Source organism: Halichoerus grypus, chromosome 6, assembly GCF_964656455.1.
Source record: "Halichoerus grypus chromosome 6, mHalGry1.hap1.1, whole genome shotgun sequence".
NCBI classification, from domain to species: domain Eukaryota; kingdom Metazoa; phylum Chordata; class Mammalia; order Carnivora; family Phocidae; genus Halichoerus; species Halichoerus grypus.
The window spans coordinates 175,026,787-175,040,670 of record NC_135717.1 but is presented as its reverse complement, the minus strand read 5'-3'; the positions used below and the strand labels follow the sequence as shown (position 1 = coordinate 175,040,670).

The 13,884-nt window shown below is 45.6% G+C and overlaps 1 protein-coding gene across 1 annotated transcript in view; it reads right to left on the bottom strand.

Annotated features, from left to right (window-relative positions):
• Positions 1–13,884, bottom strand: part of ATXN10 (ataxin 10) — a 159,801-nt gene that overhangs the window by 130,465 nt on the left and 15,452 nt on the right. The window contains exons 2-3 of the mRNA XM_036120574.2: positions 8,657–8,848; positions 4,103–4,185 (exon numbers count right to left, since the gene is read on the bottom strand). Coding sequence (XP_035976467.2) covers positions 4,103–4,185; positions 8,657–8,848 — 275 coding nt within the window. The remainder of the gene's footprint in view (positions 1–4,102; positions 4,186–8,656; positions 8,849–13,884) is intronic.

Genomic DNA, 13,884 nt, shown 5'->3' with positions numbered 1-13,884 from the left:
CTTTATTAAGAACCAGAATACTTTTAGAAGGCTTGTATTAGGCTTGAACTAACATACTATAAAATTTTTTTAAGTTTCACTGTAGAATCCAAATTTCACTGTGGAATTCCAAACAAATTCAGGAACACTGTGGACCGCCCTTTTCAAGAAAAAAGCAAAAAACACTATTTAACTTCCATTTGCCTCCTCGCCTCAGTAATATCCATCCAACTCTGCCTACAAACACACGTCATCTATGTAAAGCTGACATAAGTGGAAAGTAAAGACCTAGAACAGGGGAGAGATGGCCCATGTCATGGACTGTAAGACTCTGTATCATTAAGACAGCAAGTCTCCCCGAGTGGATCTACAGACTCCATCTAATTGCTAGTATGCACAATATAGAAATAACTCTTAAAACTCAACAACGGGGGCACCTGGGTGGCCCAGTCAGTGAAGCATCTGCTTCCAGCTCAGGTCATGATCTCAGCGTCCTGGGAGGGAGCCCAGAGTCCAGCTCAGCAGGGAGTCTGCTTCCCCTCTTCCTCTGCCCCTCCCCCTGCTTGCACACACTCATTCTAAAATAAATAAATAATTCTTTAAAAAAAAACAAAACTCAACCACAAAAAGGCAAACAGCCCAATTAAAAACTGGGCAAAGAACTTGACGAGACATTTCCCCAAAGAAGATTTACAAATGGCCAAAACAAGCACATAAGAAGATGTTCAGTATCATTAATCATGAGGAAAACACAAATCAAAACCACAATGAGACACCACTCCGCAACCATCAGGATGACTATAACCCCCAAAAAGGAAAATAAACACTGGCGAGGATGTGGAGAAACTGGAATACTGTACGCTGTTGGTGAAAATGTAAAATAGTTCAGGTGCTGAGAAAAGTCTGGCAGTTCCTTAACAATTTAAATAGGAAATTGACCCGGCAATTCTACTGCTAAGTATATACCCAAAAGAACAGAAAACCGGGGCTCCAATAAATATGTGTACAGGCATGTTCAGAGCAGTGCTGTTCTTTTTTTTTTTTTTTTTTTTAAAGATTATTTATTTATTTATTTGAGAGAGAGAGAATGAGAGAGAGCAAGCACATGAGAGGGGGAGGGTCAGAGGGAGAAGCAGACTCCCTGCCGAGCAGGGAGCCCGATGCGGGACTCGATCCAGGGACTCCAGGATCATGACCTGAGCCGAAGGCAGTCGCTTAACCAACTGAGCCACCCAGGCGCCCCTGGAGCAGTGCTGTTCTAAATGGCCAAACGGTGGCACCGTTGGGTTGGCGGAAACAACCCAAATGGCGGAAACAACCCAAGTGGCCACCAATGCATGAATGGATACACAAAACGTGGTACGTGCACACAACAGAGTATCATTCAGTCACCTAAACAAACGAAGTACTGATACCTGCTACAACATACGTACACTGACACACATTCTGCTTCCTGAAAGAAGCCAGACGAACAGGTCCCATAATTCTCTGATGCCACTTACATGAGAAATCCAGAATTGGTAAATCCATAAAGACAGAACGCAGGCAAGGGAAAACAAAACCCTCAGTGGGTAGAGGCTTTCCTCTCGGAACCATGGAAATATTTGCAATTAGATGTGGTGATTGCACAACATTGTGAACGCTCTCAAGGCCACTTGGTTGTTCACTTTAAAGCAGTTACTTGTACGCTGCATGAATGTCATGTCAGCAAGAAATATATTCCTTAATTAAACTCAACTGCAGCTGCCAAAACTGTAAAACACTCTGACACACCAACACAACACAACACAACACAGGTGTGTGAAGACGTGCCCTCTGGCTGGTGAAAAGCCAGGCCACCAGCCACACAACCAATTTCTCCATCAGTGACAAACCAGGTCATAAAAAGTGTCAGAAATTGGCTCCTTTAGGTTTTCTGTTAGATCACGGACTTGCTTCAGTGAAGAGAACATCGATCCCGTGAAACAGTGTTTGATCACATAAACACCACATTCTAAGTCTTTTGTGGCTGATCCGGGATGGAGCAGAGCAGCCCAGGGAGTCCAGGGAAGGCAGGAGGGCACATAACGTGCTGACGGAAGGACGGGAAGCAGAGGGAGGGGGTAATTTCAGGAGACACAGCGCTCAGTGGGTGTGCGGGGATGGGGTTCACCGCGCCAAGGAAGGGCTGGCTCGCTCTGATGGCTCTTTAATCACAGCATCCGTGCGGGGCTTCCTCTCGGGTGCCTTATTTAGGAATACATCATCACCAGGGAAACCCTCTTCTGCCCACCACGGCATTTCAGCGCTGCCAGTAACACGCTATCCACCACATCAGTATTTTCCAGTAATTATAAAATGCAGTACGTTCTGAACTCTTTCTGAATTGCCATACCACACACAGACTTCAAAAATAGGCTGCTTTTCCACGTGACAGAGGGAAATGTGGATTTTACTGCTGATTCTTCATCCCCCAATTTGAGCACGGAGGCTTCTGCTGTATCATGAAATGGAGCTACAAGAAGATCTTTAAATATGTAACATCTTAAAAACACTTTCCCACTAAACCCTACACCCTATCAGTTTCTTGACGATACGTGAGAAATTACCTGCTGTCCAAAAAAACATAGAGCAAACACTTTGTGCGCAGAGTCGAAGTTGATGTAATTAATTCAAGAGATAATTACAATTTCCCGAAGGAAGAACTCTAAATCAAGTAGAAAGATGCACGAATTTTAACAAAGGAGTTTTACATGAGAACACGAAGGAATCACAGACTAGTAGGAGAACTAAACCAAGCAAGCAGCACCTCTGACAGCTGATGTAGCCAGCGTACTCTGTGCCTCTGTTTCTCCCCCCGTGAAGAGGCTGCCACCTCGAGCTCCCTACCTGCCTGCCAACAGCAGCACGTGTAGCCACGCGAGGGAAGCAGGCCTCACCGCTTAGAGTCGGTGAAGGCACTGAGAGCTAACGCAAGTCAATCTGTAAATCAGATCAGATTTTACAAACAGCTGCAGATTTCTCCTTTAGAGGAAGCATTTGTTAGATTATTATTAAGAAGAATTCTTCCAACCGACAATCTAGTACATCTTCTTATAAGATGGACATTTACATTAAGATTTTCTTACTTAAAAAATAAACAAACAAATAAATAAAAAGATTTCATTATTAAATGACTTGGGTTTGCCCGTAAGTGTTTCAAGTCCTTGGATAAAGAGGTCGTATGTTAAAGTGCTGTTTACTGTTATGATATTACGATAATAACCCCTGTCCAAAGGACAAGTATGGATGCTAATAGTTTAGGAACCAAAAACATTCACCAAAAAGTCTAGAAAAGCTTCCTGGTCTTCAAATTAAGAGGCCTGGTTTTTCTCTTAATCCCTTATCAACAGCTATGAACAATCAGAGCTTCCTTCCCTCTCGGTCACGCCATATACTTGACTTACGTAACGTATTTAGTGCGGACTCCCCTCGCGGCATTGTAAACACGCGGAGGCAAAGATCCTTCTGTCTGCTCTGCTCACTGCTGGGATCACACCCAGCACCGAGAACAGGCATGCCACATCCACACGAGTAATGCAGAGACGCTGTATTACTCTCCAAGGGCGGCCCTAACAAAGCACCACAGACTGGTCGGCTTAAACAACGGGAATTTATTTTCTCAGACTTGGAGGGTAGAAGTCCAAGATCAAGGTGTGGGCAGGGTTGGTTCCTTCTGAGTCCTGCTCCTGGGCTTGCAGATGGTGGTCCTCTCGCCGTGTCCTCGCCTGGTCATCCCTCTGTGTCTGTCTGTGTCCTGACCTCCTTTTCTTACAAGGACACCAGCCATAATGGATTAGGGCCCACCCGTAGGACTCCATTTTACCTTACTGATCTCTTTAATGGCCCAGTCTCCATATCCAGTCACATTCTGAAGTGGTAGGAGTTGGGGCTCCACCATATGGATTTGGGGGAGAGTTGGGGGGCGTAACTCAGCCCACAACAGAGCAAGGAAAGGAAGTTGTGGCAACTTTCTCTCATGCTAATGCGCTAACACCACTAAATAAGTTTCTCCGTATCACGAAATACAAAACATTTGCTTTAACTCGAAGTTGTGGTTTTTAAATCCTTTTCAAAGGTACAAATAACCCATGAATCACAGTACCTGTCAACAGGGATTCCTGTTCAACCCGCAGTTCACGAAAAAGAAGAATCAGATCAACAGCGACGCCAATTGTATCCAAGTTCCTATAAAAGATTTTTTTAAAAAGACAAAGTCAGACCCATTAATTTTCTTGAGCCTGCATTTCAAATGATGATCCGGGGAACGGAGCTGCGACTACTGGCTCACGGCATCTGTGGTAAACAGAATCGTGACCCCTCGAGCTGTCCGCAACATTATCTCAAAACCTGCGAATGTGTACCTCCCAAGGCAAAGCGGACCTCAGGGTTGTGAGTAGATTCAGGATCTTGAGATGGAAAGATCACCCTGGATTAGCCAGTGGGCCCAATGGGGTCACAAGGGTCCTTAAAAGAGGAATACAAGAGGGTGTCAGAGTCGGGGAAGGGGCCGTGAGCCCAGGAATGCAGGAGGCTTCTAGAAGCTTCTAGAAAAGGCCAGGAAATGGATTTTCCCCAACAGCCTCCACAGGGAACTCAGCCACAGTGACCCATTCTAGCCTTCTGAATTCCTGAACCAAAAGATAACAAATCTGTGTTGTTTTAAAGCCACAGAGCATTTGGTAATTCGTCACAGCAGCAGGAGGAAAGTAATCCAGATTTGGGGTAGCAGGAGTAGCGATGCTGCTGTAGATAAACATCCAAACATGTGGGAGCGGCTCGGGAAGCTGGCAGTGGGCAGGGGCTGGAAGAACAGTGAGCAGCATCGGAAACGCTCAGACGCCTTCACGGACTGCTGGTGGGCGCATGGACGCCAAAGGCAAGGCCAGTGAGGGCTCAGAAGGAAGTGAGGAACCTATCCCTGGAAACTGGGGAAAGGGGACCCTTTACCCACAGGGGCAGAAGCTCAGCAAAATGATGAACTTGGATATCGAGCTGAGCACATTTCCAAGCCCCATGCTGAAGATGTGACCTGACTGCTTCCTGTTGCACCTAATAAAAGGCCAAGGAGAGAGATAAAGGAGATGAAGAGAGAACCAGGTCTTGCTTTGGGAAATTCTCAGTCTAGCCAGATGGCAAAAGATGCTAAAACTGGGATAGTCACTGGCAAGAAAGCGTGCTCTGCAGAGAAAGCCAAGGGGCTAGGTGGACAACCTTTTGCTCATGCCTAGGAACGATCAAAAGGTCAGAGTGTTCAGTCCCAGGGCGGGAGGAGCTCTTTGAACAGATGACGGTGGGACTCATTCCCCTCTGTCACCTCGGCAGAACCCAGGAATAGAGATGGGGTTATCTAGAAAAGCTCTGTGCAGGACCCTCTTGTCTAATCGTGGGAATCCCCATGACATACATGTGAAAGCCACACCATTGTTGAAAATGTTTTACCAGGAGAAACTCTGCCAACTTGGACAAAATGCACAGAGAAAGGATGAAATTTAAAAAAAAAAAAAAAAAAAGTGTCAGACTCCCAAAATTCTATAGGCAGGAAGTAGACTGATGGAACGACTCAGGTGCAAACACATGCTCCCTTTGGGAAAAAGGAAGGGTGACTCTGAGGGCAGGGCCAAGGGCACAGCCTCAAGCTCCAGACGATTATTCCCAGACCTTGAAACCTAGCTGAAATTGCTTTGCTCGAGATCAGTGATTCCTCTTTTCCTTCTATTTTCTCCTCTTTCAAAGGATAATGTCCAAAATGGTTATCCTAGGCCTGCCCCCAAACTGCAGGAGCAGGTAACTGGTCCGGTTTCACAGGTGCACCGATAAAGCGGAATTCCACCCCAGGATGCACACATCCAGAGTCTGACCCGTAGGTAATTTAGACGACTGGATAATGAGATTTGGGACTTTTAGCTGATGAGACTTAGATGAGATTCTGGACTCGAGCGGATGCTGTCAGGGTAAAAAACGTGGGGCCTCGGGAAGGGATGAATGCATTCCGCACATAGAATCTTTAGGGGCCACGGGGTGGACTGTGGTGGGGAGAACAATGGCATCAGCTAGACAGAAATGTAGCTTGGGCAACCCGTTCGCATCTGAAGTGGGGCCGTCTTATGGGACCGAGTCCTTTAAGTTATGGGATCTGATGCCACTGACCCCAGGCAGGTGGTGTCAGAATGGAACTGAATTGCTGGACACCCAGCTGCTGCTGAAGAATCAAAACTGGTCAGAAAATATCAGAAGAGACTTTTTAGATATGATTAAATTAATGGTTTTGCAATGGGGAGATTATTCTAGATTATCTGGGTGGGCATCATGTAATCCTAAGAGTCCTTAGCAGGGGGATGCACGATGGTGGGAGTCACAGAGTCACTGAAGACACTCTGGTGTTGCTTTGAAGATGGGAGCCGTGAACAAGGGATACAAGCAGCCTCTAGAAGGTAGAAAAACCAGGGAATGGATTCTCTGCTAGAGAGAGAGAATCTCTACTACCAGCCCTACTGGTTCTCTCACTTGAGGTCAGTGAGACTGATTCTGGACCTCTGACTCAGAACGGTAAGATAACAAACTTGTTGTCTGAGCAAGCCACTATGTTTGCAGCGATCTGTTACAGCAGCAACGGAAACAGCTCCCTACCTTCGCTTCTCCACGCGAATCAGAATTAAGCCAAGACATTCACTCCTTAAAGAACAAGAGGGTCAGGGGTGGTGTGGACACAGGTAGGCCCTCTCGGCCTTCCCCAAGGCCAGACGGTCAGAGAGAGTCACTGCTCCTTTGTTCTTTACTTGTAAGACTGGTAGGAAGAGTGGCTCCGTGCCTGCCCCCCAGAAGATGGCCCTGCCAGAAGACAGCTGATATTTCATCTGCCACAGTATTTTTCTTGCAATGTTTGAATTTTTATAGTTTGCATATCACTTGTACACTCAGAAAAAGAAAATAAAGATTAATTGCTAAGAAAGTTGTATTATCATAAACTTTTATTGCACTAGCGTTCCCGGGGGGCAGAAACACAGTTACTGAGCAGACAGTGGGCACAGCACAGGAGGCAATTTGCATAAGTAATCTCATTTAAAATGCCCAACAGCCTAACAGGTGGGAGATACTGCTTGCCCTGACTTCCAGAGGGGAAGACCGGTCCTCAGGAAGGTCGAGGCCCCAGTTCAGGGTCCCGTGGCCGTTCAAGGGATGGAGCAGTCACCCACAACAGGGTCAGCAGGTGTCTCAGGGCAGTTATGACAACTGATTCTGAGCTGAGCTTGGGAGTCACAGAGAGCGTTCCCTGGCTCTACCATTCACGGAATGGGGGACTGTCACACAAGTTCCTTAGCCCGAGTCACAGTTTCTTCTTTTGTGGAAGTGGAAAAACAGTAGCATGCTATTTCTTGGGTTTGTTCTAGAAATAAAACAAGACACTGCAGTTAAGCCCTGGGGACAAAGCCTGGTGTGGAGGGCAGGCCCACCGAATGCTCGCTTCCTTCTCGACGAGGCTGGCAAGGCACAAGGATGCGTTCGCCAGCCCGCAGTCAAGAGTTTCTGTTCTAAGGCTCTCCTTTCCCTCCCCCATCACACCGGAGGGATTCCCTGCCGGGAAAGGGACAAAACAAACTAGCCTCCGCCCCTGGCTTCGTTTCTAGCACATAACTAGTTATGTTCTAAAATGCTAACTATTATTAGCAACATTATTAATGTTTCTCTGCATTTACCTGCAAATGGACAGCAAGGTCTGCTTAGTATTGAAATTAAACAACCCTGGCATTTATCCCCACTCTCCTTTGATCTTAAAAATCTCATTCATCACATCAAAGCCTCAGGTATAAGACCGTCTAGGCAGCAAAGGGGGTCCCTCGAGTGGCTTCTGGACCAGCCCAGCTTCACCCACCACAGCAGTGACAGAGAGGCCTGGAGGCCCTGTCTACATTCAAGTCCAGGAAAGAAAGGGGAGCGTGCTCTTTGTGGCTTCTGACTTCATCTCAAGTAAAAATTTGTAATAAAAAGAAGATTCCATTAAATCAAAGAGGAAAGGTGCTCAGTTCTGGGAGGAGAGAGTAACAAGCAAAAGAACAAAAACGGCACCTAATAATTCTCTCGTTTATCTTCTTACCTCCTTTCAGAATCATGCCCCTTATAAAATAGGTAGAAGGAGAGCTTGCAACTCTGCATGATCTAAAGAAAATTTTAAAATAGGTCATCTTAGAAACCTACAAGACACGCTCCTTGTTGAAAGTAAACACAAGGCTAACTAATTAAAACACTAAAACTAATTAAAACATTTACAACTAAGAAAAGTGAGGTCCAGAACTGTGTATGCCTTTACAAAGGCAGAATCTAGGATCGGGTAATCAAAATTAAGTTAAAATCACCATGCTATATGTCTATAACCAAATACCTCAAAACATATTAGAAAGAGAAGAAACCGAAATAACCCTTAATGTTAAAAACACTCTATTATATGTCATATCATTTATATGCTCGCCTACAAGTGTCCAGTGGCAAGACTGCAGAGCATTTGTCCCCTGGAGACGTAATCCTAGCCTGTGGTTACCACTGGGTAATAATACCGTGATGCCAAAACTATTTCTCACCGATAAACCTATACGGCAGACCAGCACACACATACGCAAGGAAATACAATCAAAGGTACGTATGTCACCGCAAAGAACACTACCTGATGGAATTCTGGTTCACGGAACACTCGATACAAGCATTTCGAAGACACCTGAAGCATTCCGTTATTAGCTGCAGGCTGGAGGCCAGATGCTCCACCTGGGATGGATCTCTGCAGGCCAGCTCAACAGCATGGGAAGATTTCTTCAAGATGTCCAGGACTCTTTGGAAGATAGTCCTGGGTGCGGTTTCTCTGGAAAAAAAAAAAAAAAAAAGGATAAAATTGTTACAAACCAGAGAGAAGGGGCGCCTGGGTGGCTCAGTTGGTTGGGCGACTGCCTTCGGCTCAGGTCATGATCCTGGAGTCCCTGGATCGAGTCCTGCATCGGGCTCCCTGCTCGGCGGGGGGTCTGCTTCTCCCTCTGACCCTAACCCCTCTCATGCTCTCTGTCTCTCATTCTCTCTCTCTCAAATAAATAAATAAAATCTTTAAAAAAAAAAAAAAAAAAAAAAAACCAGAGAGAAAAAATCTAATTTCCCAATGTCCTATTCAGAATACTGCTTATCCTAATTTCTGTGGGGAGGTGGGCTAGACCTGTCTGTTCTCACTCCTTAACTTACAACACAAAATCGAAGAGCTACATACCCGGAGTGCTTAGCCAGGCACCGTTCTTACCAACCTTTTCATGTATTATTTACAGACAAGTGAAATCGAGGGGAATTTAAGTAACTTGCCCATATCACTGGGCTAATAACGGGCAGAGGCCCATTTCCAATAGAAGCAGTCCGACTTGGTATTCCCACCCCCCGTGACAACCCAAATACCAGTCTCAGGGGAGGGTCTATGCTTATGGATCTGTCCTTAATCAAAACAGATTATGTACAATCTTTGTTCTAGAAAGAGAATATGACCGTGTCTGCTGCCGCCCAACAGGTACTAAAGTACAATTACGAGAAACACTATTCATGAAGCTGTCTGGGAGGCCAACCCGCCGTCCATTCTCTAGATACTGAGAATCCAGCAACACATGCACGGAGCTTTTATATATATTCCACTGCACAGATGAGAAGGAGAGAGAGAGAGAGAAGGAAGAAAGGAAAGAGGGAAGGGAGGGGAGGAAAGGGAGGAAGGAGGGAGATAAACAGGGAGAAACACACAGAGAGAAACAGAGATAGTGATGAGGGGGAGAGGGCGAGCAAGCAGTGAGCAAGCGAGCGAGGGCACCCTTCCACCTAGAGTGCATGCCCAGGGGAGAAAAATGAACCTGTGACCGGTCCCTCTGGGCATCTCAGTTCCCACATGCCTCTCATCCCAGAAGCACGGTCTGCACCGACTATCATTACAGAGCTATGAAGATAAGAATTTTTTGTGCAACATGGCTCCAAAATGCAAGCCAACTTCCTCATTCCACGAATCTCCTGAAGAAACAGCCATCTGTTTTAGGTCAGAAGAAAAACTGCTGCGCTGGACAAGTGGAGAGATTCTCGAAGATTCACACCGACCATATGAGTGGTCGTGGCCCAGTCGTGGAATCCCAGCACCCCCGTCCTCTTCCTCACACTGCGCCAGGTTACCAGGGAGCTGCTAGTTCCTACAGAACCCTGACACTGAGCCACCCAAGTCACTGGGCCCGCTCAGGTGCTGGCGGGGCCCCTCCACGCATCTGTCCCTGCGCGGGGCCCAGAGACGCGCCCCTCCTCGAGCTTCAGGACCCCGAGTCCTTGTACTGCAACTGGCATGTTTTCAGCTCACGGACAGAGGACGTAAATCACATTATTTATCAGTGACTGAGTGACCAAATAAAACCGTGGAAGCCCAAGGGTACAGTACTTACCCCGTCTCAGCAACTGTAAGAAACAATTACACACATAAACCCTTTTCAGTGACGATTTGCCATAAAGAAAATTCACGCACACTCTTGAGACATCTTTAAGGAGTACTAAATATAGCGCAGATGTTAACATGCTAAGAAAATACCCAAGAGTTTAAAACATGTGGATGGATGCCAAGCGTGATCAGGATTTCTACAACAAAGAATGAATCTCATCATCTGCCCCCAATGCACAAAGTTTTGACGGCATCTGTTATTTAATGTTATGGTCAAATAAAAGGAGAGTGCGACCCCTCGAATCATCTGCAATAATGCCTTTCTCCTACTGAGATAGCATCATCTCACTTGTGATGAAGAAGCCGACATGACCTCTGCCCACCGGGCCTTTGCAAGCTACCCTCAGGCGGGCACCACCTTGCTACCGTGAACGGTCTTCCCAGAAGCCGCTCTTTGAAACCTTAACATCTGTTGTACTCAGTACTGGTATCGAACACATCAAAAGCTTTGGACTCAAACTGTGGTAGATGATAAAGCAAGATGGGAAAAAAAGCACTGTTCTTGGGTAAATTGGAGAACTGATAGTCCAAGCATGGAACAATTAGTAAGTTCGCGAACTATCCTATGAATAATTCCCAATGCTGCATGATAATTTGTCACGTACGCACCAGGCCTTTCTCCTTTGTTACACTTTTAATCAAAAGAAAAATGTTTAACTGAGCTAAGGCCAATCATCATCTTCCTAAAGTCAAAATAACTATTAATAGCTGCCAGAGAATCATCATGGTAGCCGTTATTCAGCACACGGCAACTCACGTTTGCGGTGTGAAGAGAAAATCTGGGACGGTGATGACTGTCATTTGCTCTCCCCAGGCTGCACACCCATGGACTCCTGAAAACACCAGACACTTGCAAACCTCTTTGCTTAAACGTACACCCTCCCCCAGAATGCACCTTCCACACAACCCCCACCCAACTCTCTGCCTGCAAAATCCTGCAACTCTTTATTGAGGCCTTTTGGACACTCCCAGCCCTGGAGAAACTCCCCCGCTGCTCCAGGCAGACCAGCTCCCACCTCAACGCCCCACTGAACTCCACCCATAAGACTGGACTAATACCCACATTAGATTATACTCACTTCTCCAGCCCAGCTCCCCCACTAGCCCATAAATCACGGGAAAACAGAGCCTATCCTATTTTTTTCTGTATCTCTAGGGCCCAGATCTGGCATTCACTAATTGTATTTATTCAAGTTGAAAACAGTGATGAGACATTCCGCACGCTCGGGGGCGTCTGCCTGCCTCACAGGTGCATACTGAGCGTGCACCCTGAGCCGGGCACCAGCCGAGGTGAGCAGGGGACTTAGTGCACGGGGTGGCAGCAACCGGAGATGGAGAACAATCGCGGTATCTGTTCGCCTCTTCCATTCCCGTTAGGGAATCCATATATCCTGGCCTGCATATCTCCTTTATCCTCGAAAAAAGGTCATGTTTTCAGTAAAATGTAGGTATCTTATGACTGAGACTTAACAAACATCTAATTTCTCCTTCTCCACAGGTGACACAATGGATGAGCTTAAAGGGGGAATGTAACCCGACTGACCATATTTTAAATTTCCCGATAGCAAAGACTATTTGTTGGATGTCTGGCTCCCCTAGAAAGAGTAGAAGGAAAAAACCCTTTCCTTGAGAGTAATATAATAAATGGTTATAGACTTGACTCACCATCTTTGTGTATAATACATGAACAACTTTCATCAGATGCAGACAGAAAGAGCTTTCACTCGCTACCAGTAAGAACTAGGAAAGCATCTAACAGTCTTGTATATACTTCTGTGTTCCTCGACAGCCTTGAAAGAAAGCTATTTGGTATAACAGATCCAAATAGCCCTAATGTACTCTGTCTTCAAGTTCTAAGTTCACAGTCAAGACAACGCGGCTAAATATGTGAAATGATTAACGACAGTGGAACAGTAAAGATCAATCGTTCCATATTACAAATGTTACTATTAATGATCATAATTGCTGTCACTTCTGCTCTAACCAAACTAACACAAAATATTCAGACTTTAAAAAGCTTAGCTACTTTATTCACAGAAGGCAGAAAGTACTTAGGAGAACAATTAAAATTCAACTGTTAGACATTCCTATTAGATAGGAATGCATACCCCGAAGACAACGTACAAATGAAATGTTACATTACAGAAAAAAAAAAAAAAGCCTTTGAATTCTACAAAAGATAGAATTTCATTTCCTTCAAGTTTGAACAGATCTGTAGGTTTAATCTTGGCAAGTCCCGTCTGAGTAAAATTAAAGAAAACTCCCCATGACCGTATGTCAGAGATTAAGATAGGCCCGCGATCCGATGTGCACACACATTTTCCAGTCAGTCATTCGTCAGGCTGGACCTCCTACTGAAAAGGAAACCAAAGGCTCATCACTGCCCTGCCCTGCTGAGACTTCCCTGCTTGAGAAAAGATGGATTCTAATACCTTGCACCCAAGTTCCAAGATTAAAATAAGAATCACTGGTTGTTTTGTTGATATTTTTTATCTTAATCTTGGTTTTCAAAAAATTACAGTGTGTGTATAAATGAATAAAGACAAATAATTTGGCTGTGTTTTAGACAGCATTAGAATATACTGTTCAGCACAGTAAAATATATTTGAAATTTGACGAACCAGAAATGTGGTTTCAACTGAATATTTTGTGAATTTTTCTTAAAAGATCAAATTTGTAGACTAAACATAATAATAAACCCTTGCAGCAGAAAAAAAAAAGAATCACTGGTTGTTATTTAAAACCACAATCTCCCCCCCACCCCTCCCCGCACCCTGCTTACTGATCTGACCAGCTGGACTGAACAAAATAAAACAGAAAATAAAAACATTTGCTTCTCCTGCCAGAAACCGCCTGGGGCAGAATTCTGAGATTCATCTTTGTAGACCTCAAGCTCTCCTCCTTCCCTCTTCTGTTCCATCTGGAACTCTCAAGCTGTCCCTGACAGCGCAGTCCAACCCTTTATCTAGAAAAGGCCAGGGCGTAAGCACCTGGGACTGGAGAGCCCGCCCACATGTCACGGCTCCGCGACAGACAGGGCTGCCCCAGACGACACCTGAGCGAACGAACACGGCTGAGTGCTGATAAAGCTCCACTGAGGGGCACTGACACTTAAAGTTCATGCGGTTTTCATGTGCCACAAAGTTTATTTTTCCCAACCATTGAAAAATGTAAAACCTACTCACAGGGCATTGAAGAAAAAAAAGAAAAAGACACAGACATTCATAAAAGGTGGGCCCGACGTGGCCCCCGGACCAGTCTAGCACCCCTGCTTTAAAGAGTCCACACACATCGGTCCTCTCCCGGCTCCCCCCAAGAATGACACGCTTCCCCCTTTCCCACTGTCCTCACTGCAGTCAAAACTCACCTCTCGTCAGAATCGAATCGCAAATGCACGATGC